General features: G+C 44.8%; 1 protein-coding gene across 1 annotated transcript in view; it reads left to right on the top strand.

The window, feature by feature from the left end:
- USP31 (ubiquitin specific peptidase 31) overlaps positions 1-14,258 on the top strand; it is a 175,872-nt gene that overhangs the window by 24,517 nt on the left and 137,097 nt on the right. The window contains exon 2 of the mRNA XM_069209665.1: positions 6,707-6,844. Coding sequence (XP_069065766.1) covers positions 6,707-6,844 — 138 coding nt within the window. The remainder of the gene's footprint in view (positions 1-6,706; positions 6,845-14,258) is intronic.

Below are 14,258 nucleotides of genomic sequence, written 5' to 3'. Positions count from 1 at the left end.
GGAGTGGAATTGCATACAGTGGAGTGGGCTAGTGTGGGATTGCGTACAGTGGAGGTGGGTAGAGTGGAATAACAGTGGAGTGGAATAGCAAATTTTGGAGTGCAAAGATTGGTGTGGCATATAGTGGAATAGAGTTGAGTGGTGTAGAGTGGAGTACACGAGTGACGTAGAGTGGAATAGCGTAGAATGGAGTACACTGGAGTGGCATAGAGTGCAATAGCATAGACTTGAGTAAGGGACAGTGGAGTTGCATCCAGTGGACTAGTGGAGAATGGAGTAGTGTAGAGTGGTGTACAGCAGTGACGTAGACTGGAATAGCATATAGTGTAGTAGCGTGCAGTACAGTGATGTACACTGAAGTGTTGACTAGAGTGGTGTACACTAAAATGGTGTAGTGTGTAATAACATACAGTGGAGTGGTGTACAGTGGCGTGGTGACCAATGGAATAGCGTGGTGTGGAGTGTAATACAGTAGACTGGCACAGAGTGGAATAGCATATACAGGAGTAACGTACAGCGGAGTGGCATATAGTGAAGTGGTGAAGAGTGGAGTTGCATGCAGTTTAATAGTGTAGAGTGCAGTTGTGTTCAGTGTAATAGCGTGGAGTGGTTTTGAGCAGAGTATTGTACTGTGGAGTGACGTAGAGTAATAGTGTATAGTGGAGTAACGTACACTGGAGTAGCGTATAATGGAGTGATGTAGACTGGAGTGGCATACAGTGGTGTGGGGTTGGGTGTAATAGCGTGGAGTGCCGTGCGTTCGAGTGTGGTCCAATCGAATAGTATACAGTGAAGTGGCGTACAGTGTAATAGGCTGTAGTAGAGTGGCGTATAGTGAAGTGGCTATACTGGTATGGCATGCCGATTGTATGTGAAATTTAGCAGCAATGTAGATTATGGTTTGCAGAGTAACCCAAAACAGCAAATTGCGCTGCCTTGCATTTCTACAGACATGGTGGCCTTGCGTTCCTTTGTAAATCTTAAATAAGCATTACGTTGCCCTCGCGACACCATGAGTAACGCAAGGGTACCACAATCTAATAATACAGCTAGGCCTTAGTTAAATCTTGTGCCATAGCATACCATGATAACCTTCCAGTATAACGTGGTACATGGCGATGACAAGCCAATATATATATGAGTAATGGCTGGGTTAAAAAAAAATATATACAAAATATATATATATATTTTAGGAGTGAAAAGGCACCTGTAGGAAGTTGGCTCTGTATGCACTATTTCAAAGTAAGGAATAGTATGCACAGAGTCCAAGGGTTCCCCTTAGAGGTAAGATAGTGGGAAAAAGAGATAATACTAATGCTCTATTTTGTGGTAGTGTGGTCGAGCAGTAGGCTTATCAAAGGAGTAGTGTTAAGCATTTGTTGTACACACACAGGCAATAAATGAGGAACACACACTCAGAGACAATTCCAGGCCAATAGGTTTTTGCATAGAAAAATATATTTTCTTAGTTTATTTTAAGAACCACAGGTTCAAATGTTACATGTAATACTTTAAATGAAAGGTATTGCAGGTAGGTACTTTAGGAACTTTGACTAATCACAATAGCATATATACTTTTCAAATAAATCACATATAGCTATTTTAAAACTAGACAGTACAATTTTCACAGTTCCTAGGGGGAGTAAGAGTTTGTTAGTTCTTGCAGGTAAGTAAACCACCTATGGGGTTCAAGTTTGGGTCCAAGGTAGCCCACCGTTGGGGGTTCAGAGCAACCCCAAAGTCACCACACCAGCAGCTCAGGGCCGGTCAGGTGCAGAGTTCAAAGTGGTGCCCAGAACGCATAGGCTTCAATGGAGAAGGGGGTGCCCCGGTTCCAGTCTGCCAGCAGGTAAGTACCCGCGTCTTCGGAGGGCAGACCAGGGGGGTTTTGTAGGGCACCGGGGGGGGGGGGGGGTGGACACAAGTTAGCACTGGAAGTACACCCTCAGCAGCACGGGGCGGCCGGGTGCAGTGTGCAAACACACATCGGGTTTCCAATGTAAATCAATGGGAGACCAAGGGGTCTCTTCAGCGATGCAGGCAAGGGGGGGGGCTTCTCGGGGTAGCCACCATCTGGGCAAGGAAGAGGGCCTCCTGGGGGTCACTCCTGCACTGGAGTTCCGATCTTTCAGGTCCTGGGGGCTGCGGGTGCAGAGTCTTTTCCAGGCGTCTGGATCTGGGAGTCAGGCAGTCGCGGTCAGGGGGAGCCTCAGGATTCCCTCTGCAGGCGTCACTTTGGGGGCTCAGGTGGGGCAACTCTGGCTACTCACAGTCTCGTAGTCGCCGGGGAGTCCTCCCTGAAGTGTTGTTTCTCCACAAGTCGAGCCGGGGGCGTTGGGTGCAGAGTAGCAAGTCTCACGCTTCCGGCGGAAAACGCAGTTGTCTTGAAGTTGCTTCTTTGGAAGCAAAGTTGCAGTCTTGGGTGAACAGAGTTGCTGTCCTCGGGAGTTTCTTGGTCCTTCTAGAGCATGGCAGTCTTCTGAGGATTCAGAGGTCGCTGGTCCTGGGGAAAGCGTCGCTGGAGCAGTGTCTTTAGAAGTGGGGAGACAGGCCGGTAGAGCTGGGGCCAAAGCAGTTGGTGTCTCCGTCTTCTCTGCAGGGGTTTTCAGCTCAGCAGTCCTCTTCTTCTTAGGTTGCAGGAATCTGAGTTCCTAGGTTCAGGTGAGCCCCTAAATACATAAATAAGGGGTGTGTTTAGGTCAGGGAGGGCAGTAGCCAATGGCTACTAGCCCTGAGGGTGGCTACACCCTCTTTGTTCCTCCTCCCAAGGGAAGGGGGTCACATTCCTATCCCTATTGGGGGGGGATCCTCCATCTGCAAGATGGAGGATTCCTAAAAGTCAGAGTCACTTCAGCTCAGGTTGCCTTAGGGGCTGTCCTGACTGGTCAGTGACTCCTCCTTCTTTTTCTCATTATCTCCTCCGGCCTTGCCGCCAAAAGTGGGGCCGTGGCCGGAGGGGGTGGGCAACTCCACTAGCTGGAATGCCCTGGGGTGCTGTAACAAAGGGGGTGAGCCTTTAAGGCTCACTGCCAGGTGTTACAGCTCCTGCAAGGGGGAGGTGATAAGCATCTCCACCCAGTACAGGCTTTGTTACTAGCCACAGAGTGACAAAGGCACTCTCCCCATGTGGCCAGCAACATGTCTCGAGTGTGGCAGGCTGCTAAAACCAGTCAGCCTACACGGGTAGTTGGTTAAGGTTTCAGGGGGCACCTCTAAGGTGCCCTCGGTGTATGTTACAATAAAATGTACACTGGCATCAGTGTGCATTTATTGCGCTGAGAAGTTTGATACCAAACTTCCCAGTTTTCCGTGTAGCCATTATGGTGTTGTGGAGTTCGTGTAGGACAGACTCCCAGACCATATACTCTTATGGCTACCCTGCACTTACAATGTCTAAGGTTTTGCTTAGACACTGTAGGGGCCCAGTGCTCATGCACTGGTGCCCTCACCTATGGTATAGTGCACCCTGCCTTAGGGCTGTAAGGCCTGCTAGAGGAGTGACTTATCTATACTGCATAGGCAGTGTGAGGTTGGCATGGCACCCTGAGGGGAGTGCCATGTCGACTTACTCGTTTTGTCCTCACCAGCACACACAAGCTGGCAAGCAGTGTGTCTGTGCTGAGTGAGGGGTCCCCAGGGTGGCATAAGATATGCTGCAGCCCTTAGAGACCTTCCCTGGCATCAGGGCCCTTGGTACCAGGGGTACCAGTTACGAGGGACTTACCTGGATGCCAGGGTGTGCCAATTGTGGATACAAAAGTACAGGTTAGGGAAAGAACACTGGTGCTGGGGCCTGGTTAGCAGGCCTCAGCACACTTTCAAATCAAAACATAGCATCAGCAAGGGAAAAAAGTCAGGGGGTAACCATGCCAAGGAGGCATTTCCTTACAGCACCCATAATGTTTTTACTACACTTTAGCTGTGTTTAGTTTTAGGGCCTTAGATATTGTACGTGTAATTGTATTTATATAGCGCTTTTCACCCCTGATGAGGCGGCAAAGCGCTTTTCAGCGAGTAGCACACTACTCCCGAACCCAAGAGGAATTCGTGGTTGATTAGTATAGGGAAAGAGGAGTACATTATTGGTATTAGTATGAGTTAATTTGAGCAGAGGATGTGTGTGTTTGTTAATTGGATTGACTAGTGTGACGGAGGGATAGAGGAGGGAAGAATCCAGGAGTGTTCATTCGGATCTTATAGTAATAGGATGATCCTTGGATGAGTAAAGGAGAGATGTATGAGGGAAGAGTTTGGAAAGGGTTAGGGAGATCATAGTAGCAGGAAGGAGTTTGGATGAGTCAAAGGTGAGATAAATGAGGGAGAATTCAGTAGGGTTGTTTGGAAGATCAAGGCAGTAAACTGAGGTTTGGGGTGAGCTAGATGAGGTAGAGGAGGGAAGAGCTTAGGCAGGGTTATTTTGGAGATGAAAGTAGTAGAATGGGTCTGAGATGAGTCAGAGTGGGGGTGGGGGATAGATTGATAGAGACACAGGCTATGGGGAGACAGTAAAGCATACAAGAGAGTACATTTATATTTTTATTTATTATATACACACGCACACTTTATTTTACTTTTCTTTTTTAAATATTTAGAATTTGATTTTCTATTTATAGCTTTTTTCATTTATTTTTGTTTAATTAGTCTCTAGTATAGTAGGACTATAGTGATAGAAATGTAAATACATAGTAAGGGAATATATGTCCAAGGTATATAATATTGGGTATAAAAATGAGAAGAAAAGTAGTATTGTATAAAAACAGATTTACACGATTTGTAATATTTGAAGTTTAATGCGTGTACTTTTCTAACATTCATTTATCTTTCCTCAATTTTGAATAGTGAAATGCTTGTGATACTAAAACATTTGATCATTGTGATATAAAAACGAAAGCAGGATTCATAAGTATTTAATATTACAACTTATCTTGGAACTATGGAATGACCTATGTGTGTGTGTGTGTATATATATATATATATATATATATATATATCCCTGAGTAAATATACATTTGTTAAACAGGCTTAAAGAGTATGTGTATACTTTACTTTATTATTACTTATGAAATAATAATACATATTTCTTAAAGAACTATACATATCTAGAATATACACATAATCAGATTATAAATATTTATCAACACAGGCATATGCAATCCATTGCTGTTTGAATATGGTGGTTATGAAGGAAAGAGCCAACTCTTGAGTAGCCTACTGAAGGCAAGATAGTTATCAGTGGATCTTATATTTGGGGGTAAGGAATTCCATAGTTTGGCTGCTTGAACGAAGAAGGATGTACCACATAAGTGTCTTTTTCTTGTATGGTTGTAAGGTGGGGTGCCAATCTTGAGTGGAGGTTTCTTTGTTGAATGTATTTGGGTATTTTGTTTCTGATGAAAAGCGGTCCTGTTCAGTGTATAGCTTTGTCGGTGATAGAAAGCAGCTAGAAGGTGGATCTTCTGTTAGCTGGTAACCTGTGTAGTGCAGGGGAAATGTGGGCTTGTGGCTTTACATATAATAGTAGTCTGCCAGCTGAGTTTTGAATACGTTATAGTTTTTTAATAATAGAGATGATCCATGGTAGAGGCCATTGGCAGTTTGTATAGTGCAGGAGAGATAACCTGCACCTTGTGTGGAAATCTGAGGTGGGGGAAGATGCGTTGTAGAGTCTTCAAGGTGATGAAGCTTGATCGTGCTAATTTCTCCACTTGGGTATTTATTATTAACTTGAAGTCCATGGTAATTTCAAGATTTCCTTGGATACTTGAGGAGGTGGTCTGAGATTGTCACACCATTGACGGGGTCATAATTTTTCCAGTCACCACATGTGAGTATTTCCGTTTTGGAAGCATTTATTTTGAGATGGCTCCAAGTCATCCACTGATCCTTAAATGTTACCACTTTCCTGTCATCAGGAGCCTGGAGAGGCATAGAGAGCTGACTTGGGCGAGGCAGCATTCACAAAAACGTGAGTCATGTTTTCATAAACACTGCTAAATTAAATAACTTTGTTGGCAGACACTCAGCACTACACGTCTCATAAGTGGCAGGGCTGTGCCTGGATTCCCTGGTTGACGAGCCACTACTGTTTTCCTGTTAATTTGCAGTTGCACTTGTAAACTAACCTTTAGTAGATGATTTAGCTTCTTCTGCTGCAACTTTACCCTCATGGTCTGTGGGCTAGCCTAGCCCATCGTCCCATGGATGATGCAGGTCTTTGAGAGGAAATGTCAGACATAGGTTATCTTTTCAGCTGCCTTATTTTCATTGTGCACAGTATCCTATACACCTGCGTCCCTCTTACATGTTATTTTTTTTTTTTTTTAATTATTGAAGACCAAATATCTGAGACATCTTTTACTACCTAGGCAACTAACTGGTCAGTGTTTAGGTCCTCGTGTGACAAACATCTGGGACTCTATAGAGCACACATGCTTTTAAAACCGGTCTCAGAAATATTTGTTCTGATAACCTTTGTTTTCTAAACTTATCTCTGTTCTCTGTTCATTTTGTATTAATTATTCCTTCATGGCCCTCTCAGACCTCATTTTCAAAATGTAATATGTATTGTAATGCGAAAACAAATATTAAGATGGTTGTTTTTTTTCCTTTTTTTTTTCTTCTCCCTAATGTACAAATTACTTTTGGCTTAATGATAGCTCTCATCTAGATCATAGTTTATTTTTATTTTTTTATTTTTTTAATGCAGATGGTGGTTTCCAAGAATGCACTACAGTACAGAGGGAACTCCCAGCACGATGCTCAAGAATTCCTTCTCTGGTTACTAGACAGGGTACATGAAGACCTGTACAGTGCTGTCAAGCACAATGGGGGACCACCCATTAAGGTAAGATCTCTGCTGCCTCTATTATAAAGGTGATTGAACATAGAAGGATATGGGATTTGTGGAAAGACTAGGGCATGGACATCTCAGATGACATCATTGATGACAGCATCCAGTCATTGTGACTGCATCCTGTGTAGTGTGGAGTTGAAGTAATTCAACACACTTCACTTTACTTAATTTTCTATTGCCAGTCAAGTGATAATGGACATAACCTTTGACCACATGCTGGGCGCATAGCATATCTGTCAAGTCACCCACATTTCGGGGATGTTATTTTTTTTTTAATGGTATTCACCTACCTAACAACACCTCCTTAGACTTTAATGAGGGTACCTGCCTTTTAGGCCATGCCTAGGCAGCGCGCATGCACGGACTCTTGACATGCTGTAATCTACTTCTGTAGGCTTTTGCCATGCCCATCACACGCCCATCACTTTAATTCGTTCCTTGGCCTGCCTTTCACAATTCCTTTGGTTTCAGTGGTAAACGCTTTGCTTTTGTCCTGCCTTTTGGCTCTTTTTGTTCCCGCCCTGGAGACTGACCCTATTACATGGATTGTTGCACGATCACCCATATACATTAGTGTGGGCACTCTAGCTTTTTTTTTTTCTTTTGCCTTGGCTTGTTTTGTTAGTTTCATGCTCGTGTTCTGCTATAATTGGCAGTGAGCCTTATCTGCACCCCTTCCCCTATACACCTGATCCCTTACAAAGGCACCTTGCCACCACCGATGCCACAGCAAGCGCTTCACAATATCACATTGAGTGATTTGTCTGCGAGGTGCTCTGAGGGGGCATTGTGCAGACATATTTTTTTTAACTTGCTTGGCGCATGTAAAATACAAGGTGCAGGTGGTGCTTGGCGGATCAGGGGTGCTTGGCCTTTCTTTGCTCAGTGGATAACCTCGTGGCAGGGAGGTGCTACGCTGGATGACTGATGGCACTGGTGTCTGCAGACTGGGAGGCCGCTGCGCTCAAGACAGCAGACGTCATGAGCCTATCTCTGCCTCGGCTCAGGTTATCAGTGGCCTGCAGCATTCCAATCTCAGCCCAGCTACCCCGTTCCGAGGTTACTGTTACAGCTGACGGCGTCCTTCGTCTAGGTGCAATTAACATACAAGCCTCACACGATCTTTTACTAGCCATGCCTAGGGTTTCTGCTAATGCCACACTGACACTGGCTACACCTGCTAGCCAGCTTCAAATATTTGCGTTTAATTTCCAACTAGTGCTGTGTTTCTTAGCGCTCACAAGGTGTCTAGAGAGCGCTATATAAATACAATTACAGTAGTACCCGTGATAAGCTTTTTAACTAGAGCATAGCGTTTTATAATCATGAACAACATTTGAGCTAGCCCTCAGCTTCTCCTACCCTTGACCTGCGTCAAACGTGCCCAAACTTGCACTACCTCCTTGGCTAGTGGCGAGCTTCCTATGGCCACACCCATTCTTTCATGTAATACCAACATTTTTATAGCATTGAATGGAGCAAAGCTTGGCTCGTACAAAACAAGCGTTTTTTTGGCAGATGTCAGAGCGCCATATGACCCGAGCCGTTTCTCGCAGCCTTGCTTCGCCATTCTGGCACTGCCAGCATTCCTGCAGCTGTGCCCTTTTCCTGGAAATTTTCAGAAGCGCTGTGAAGCCTCTCCAGCCAGAGCCAGACTAGGCACCGCTGGAGCTCAGTTTCTTCTAGTGAAGCCATAATGCAAATAGAACATGCTTTCTTATAGTGCCTAACTTTTATAGCCTATGTAAAAAGTGATGAACGGAATCCTTGAATTAATCTAAGCCACCTGTAATCCATCTCTAGAAACGGGCACTTGCAAGCTTGCAAAACATTTATTTGCCATAAATCCAGTGCTTAATTTGTGCTTGTTGTTTCTGGTGCTGAGCACCGGCACTTTTTTTTTTGAGGGCCGGGGCTTATTCTTCTGCCTCAAGCATTTGCTGTGAGCAAAAGACACATGTGGGGAAAACAGAGGATTCACAAAGGTAGAAAGCTGCAAGAGTGAGCTGAAGGGGCAGGGAGTGGCTGTAAATGTATTGAAGAGGACCGAGATGGCTTTAGGATTACGCTGCCTCAGTATTCCGTGCTCACACATTTAATTGCAGCAGTCGCTTGTTTAAGAGGAGGGCTTTGGGCACTGGCACTTTTTTCTTGACAAATTAAGCACTGCATAAATCTCATTCCGGAGCGGACAAACTGAGCATTAAAAACGTGTTTTGACCAGTGGGCGGGATCGGAGGGGCACAACGTGCCCATACATTTATGATTTATGAAACACCGTTTTTTTGTAAAGACATAACCATCCGTGAGTGTTAATTACAACAGTTTAAATGCTTCTTCTGAAGTGTCATTGAGTGAGTCTTCTGTGTGGTATAACTGAAGCCAGACAGACAGTAAAGAAGCCTTCCTGCCAGGGTCCCTACTTGACTGAAAGGAATGCAAATGTGCGCAGCAAGTTAATCTACATATGTAAAGGATGCTTTGGAGCCAGTACTGGCTTTAATTGACTGAATCACTCAAAGCTTTGTGATGAGAAAGATGTATTCGTTTTGAGTGGTAGTGCAGAGAGTTAACAACTGGGCTGTGGAGTGCATGCTTTTAATTGTAAATTAGGAGGTGTTGAAGGGGCACATATGTATAAAAAAATGCATTACCTACACTCTGGGTATTTCTAAAATCTATATTTTGGAAGAATTTCTTTATCATGAACGTTTTGCAGCAGCCTACATTATACTGTGTCTAATGCAAGTTTAACTGTCACCAGCTGTGACCTTGTAGTGTAGCACTAAAAATACACAAGTCAGTTTTCTCCACTGCAGCAAACAAGACTTAATTCTCTGCCTCTCTGGTTACACACCGATCTCTGCAGTGCATTAGCTAAAAGAGGTTTCATAATGTACTAAAGTGCATTTCCCAATGACTAACAACTTGTTTTATTTATTTTCCATTTAAGTTGAGTTTTATTTTATATTTAGCTATCTACGGTGAAAGACAAAACTTACAGAATATATATATATATATAATGTTTTTTTTTTTTTTTTTTAGCTACACCTTTGACCCTGCCCCATGCTCACTCACTCGGCCCCCACTGCATGCAGCACCTCAGTTCCCATACTTTTTTTAATACACTTCGACCGCTGATTTTGAGAACAATAGAGCAGCCCCAGTGTTTGTGGAGATTTGGCGTCTCTGTTGAGCACCTGGCAGCTTCAGATAATATGCGGCACCGTTGGAAGTGTCACAGCGCGACTCTGCTCCGTGCCACACAGTGCTAAAAATAAGGCAAAAAGGCTTTTGATTTGGCACCTCCAGCGGGTTTCCTTGAGGAATCCAGTGATATGAATCCAGCTGACTGGCAAGAATGTTTTACAGAAACGTCCACAGTAGAGACTTGAAGGACACAGCATTCCTAAAAGGTATGCATGGCCCTTCACACCACCATTTAATCTGCTTCTAAGCACACATGGTGGCAGCAGAAATAGAAGGATTTGTCCAGGATCAGACAAAGTTATGAACTGTGGAGCCAGGATTAGAATCCCAGTGATCCATGATTGAAGATTTTTAGATCCATCCTAGGCAGTGCGCATGCGCCGTCTCTTGCTATGCTTTCATCTGCTTCTCCGGGCTTTCACCACACCAATCACACGCCCATCACTTTCATTCATTCCTTGTCCTGCCTTTCCAAATTCCTTTGGTTTCCTTATTCAGCCTTTTGGCTCTTTTGTTCCTGTCCTGGAGACTGACCCAGAAACGTGGATTATTGCACGATCGCCTATATACGTTGGTGTCGGCGACTCTTGCTCTGCCCCGTTTCCGCAGTGGTTTATTTCGGGGCACTTGGCTCGTGTCTGTAAAACGCGCTCAGCTGACTCCATTTGCCAACCAAAATGTAGCTGTGTATGTGTGTTTAAAAAACTTTTTCCTGATACCCTTTTGGAGCACACGCGGCCCGGCGCCATGCTTCATGTTTCATATTATTGCACTTTTTCAATTTACTGCTCATTGGAAATTATTATATATATATATATATATATATATATATATATATATATATATATATATATTAATATTAATTATTTTTAAACTGCACGGGGAGAGCCGACCCCAAGACTGGAACCTGGCTTCCCAGTTCCAAAGTCGGCAGCTCTAAATGTTATGCCACATCCTCTCTTCAAAACCATTGGCATTTTCTTAGGGTTGTGTGTAGCAGTTTTAGAACTCTCTTTAATCCCTGGCAGCACAGCATCAGGGATAATGTGCTAAATGGTTAAATACTTATAAGCTCACAAAGGCAAGACCTACTGGCTATGCCAATGCTCGTTAAAACTTGAACTTCCTCAAAAAAACGAGCTTGTACTGTATTGACCTTAACAGGATCACCCTCTTAAAGCCTTCACATGACCTTCAATTCTTAGTCTAGAGGTCATCAGGCGAAGCATTTGTCACTGATAAAACACTTTCGGTCAGACACGGTGGACCTCCATAGTTTTCTAAAATAAACTACACAGATTCCTGAAATGAGTGCAGTGGCATCAAACATTGGTCATGTCTACAACTACAGTATGTGTTAAACCAGTCAAATGGATTGACTTACATCCTATGTTATTCAACAATCTGCAGGGTCTAAAATTAATTGGCGAAGTCTGGAAATTACATTCAAATCTTATAAACATCCTTATTGCAAAGAATATGTGTACAACACCCTATTACAACTATTTACCATGGACACCTGCCCAGACATCCACTGGTGGATAGTCTATTGTCAAAAGAAGCTAGGACTTCTCTCACAGATTTCTAACAAGCTTGGACTTTAAGCCACAACCTTTTTTGTAACATGCTTCTGAAACTCACCTGAGGTGCGCATAGCCTTTGACGTGTTTAACATGAAGTACTACTTGCACCCCATTCTTTAACAGTTTATAAACAGTGCACCGTATGACTTTCATAATAAAAAATCACAGTTGCCTCTAGGTGTTCTGCTATCATTCTGGACACCAGCACATGTACGCAAAGTAACTCTGCTCTATACAAGTTTCTTTTTCGGTTGAGTGCAAGCGTACGACCTATTGAATCTTTTAAGTATACTTATTCTGTGGGCTTCCAGCTATTTCATTTGTTAGTCTGTGTCATTGAAAAATCCTTGCTTGCTAGTGGTCAGTCTTGCCTCTTTGTCCCTCCTCCTTCTATGTGGGAGCAAGGACCATCTACTGTACAGTTATGATTTGTCCCGTTTTTCTGATCTTTAGGGGATGATATTTTTGTTTTTGTTTAACTTTTCTTTTTTCCTGCTCCTGTATAGGAAAGCTTGCCTTTTCCTTTGCAGAACATTATTCCTCTGAGCTTAGCTGTAAACAATGCTATAAATCAGGCTGTTATCTTGGTCACATTTGGTATTTGTGGAGTCTCTGCACCCTCTCTCAGTTGCCTGGTTCCCGCTCTTCCTTGGCTTGTATTTTCTTTACCAGGTGTGCCTGCCTGTGTGCTGAGAGCAAGGGCAGAGGATTGCTTGTAATTGCCTATAGCCCAGGAAACTAGCTCTACCATGGCTCCGCAATCCTTAGAGGCAGTGCCCACTTCTGTGCCATACTGGTATCCCACTCGCAGCTCCATCAGTGCACCTCAGTTCACACACTCCAAGCCCTCAGCTGTGCTGGTGCCAGGAACCCCACACACGCTATATGCCAGAGCGCCTCATTTCTTGCAGTGAGTACAATCTGCTGCTCCAGTACTGGGACCTTGGGCACAGCTCCATCAGTGCACTGCAGTTCACACACCCCAAGCCCTCAGCCATGCCAGTGCCTAGAACCCAACACACGCTGTCTCCATTCTCCCAGTCAGTACACTCTGCTGCTCGGACGTAGCTCAATCAGTGCAGCTCAGTTCCCACACTCCTAGCCCTCAGCTGTACATGAGCCAGGAACCCCACACACGTTGTCTGCCAGAGTACCTCTGTTTCTGAGCTTAGCTGTAAACAAGGCTATAAATCAGGCTGTTATCTTGGTCACATTTGGTCTGCCTCCTGTGGTCCCTGATGCTGAGAGCAAGGGAGGATGGCTTGTAATTGCTTATAACTTAGCCACCCAGGGCTTCTTACATCACGGTCTGAAACAAAATTAGCAGTGTTATCTGCACACCACAAGATTGTTTTCATGAACTTTGGAATTAACTGTGACTGCTTGACATTTCCTGCTTCCTTAGTCAGATGTGCCTGACCTTTCCTAATTAAGTAATTCAGTGGTGTTGTCAGTTAACCTGCTACCTTCACTTTTGTCCCAAAAAGCATACAGGAACGTTCCCACATTCAGAGGCCCCATCCCAAGGTGTAAATTAATGTCATCAAGGAAACCTTTGTTTGGCATCCCTGCTCTTTCAGCTCTGCTACCCACATGCAGCTCAGCCAAACAAAGCACCCCTTTCCAAACACTCACTGCCTGCTGCTGTTTAAGTGCCAGGACCCCCTTACCCAGCTCTACCAGGGCTCCGCAATCCTTAGAGACAGTGCATACTTCTGCTCCATACTGGAATCCCACTCGCAGCTCCATCAGTGCGCCTCAGTTCACACACTCCAAGCTCTCAGCTGTGCCAGTGCAGAACCCCACATGCTGCCTGCCGGAGTACCTAAGTTCTTACCGTCAGTACACTCTGATGTTCCAATGCTGGGATGTTGCGCGCAGCTCCATCAGTGCACCTCAGTTCACACACTCCAATCCCCTCAGCCGTGCCAGTACCCCACACTCGCTGTCTATCAGAGCACCTCAGTTCTCACAGTTGGTACACTCTGCTGTTCCAATAATGGGACCTCGAACGCAGCTCCATCAGTGAACCTCAGTTCACACACTCCAAGCCCCTCAGCCGTGGAGTACCCCACACCCGTGTCTGCCAGAGTACCTCAGTTCTCGCAGTTGGTACTCTGCTGTTCTAGTAATGGGGCCTCGAGCGCAGCTCCATCAGTGCACCTCAGTTCACACACTCCAAGCCCCTCAGCTGTGCCAATACCCCTCACACGCTGTCTGCTGGAGCACCTAAGCTCTTACAGTCAGTACACTCTGCTGTTCCAGTGCTGGCATTTTGCACGCAGCTCCATCAGTGCACCCCCTAGTCACACACTCCAAGCCCCTCTGCCATGTCTGTGCCAGAACCACACACACGTGGTCTGCCAGAGCACCTTGGTCCTTACAGTCAGTATATACTGCCGTTCTAGTACTGTGACCTTGGGTGCAGATTCATCAGTGTGCCACAGTGCACACTCTAGATGCCCCCAGCAGTGCCAGAACCGCACACGAGTGGTCTGCATAGCACCTCAGTTCTTACAGTTAGTACACTCTGCTATTCCAGTACTAAGACCTTGCACGTAGCTCCATCAGTACACCTCAGGTCTACCACGGCGAGGTCATGTCCTTTCCTA

This window comes from Pleurodeles waltl, chromosome 10 (genome assembly GCF_031143425.1).
Source record: "Pleurodeles waltl isolate 20211129_DDA chromosome 10, aPleWal1.hap1.20221129, whole genome shotgun sequence".
Classification (NCBI taxonomy): domain Eukaryota; kingdom Metazoa; phylum Chordata; class Amphibia; order Caudata; family Salamandridae; genus Pleurodeles; species Pleurodeles waltl.
Note: the sequence above shows the minus strand (reverse complement) of the source record. Positions and strands in the feature narration are given on the sequence as shown.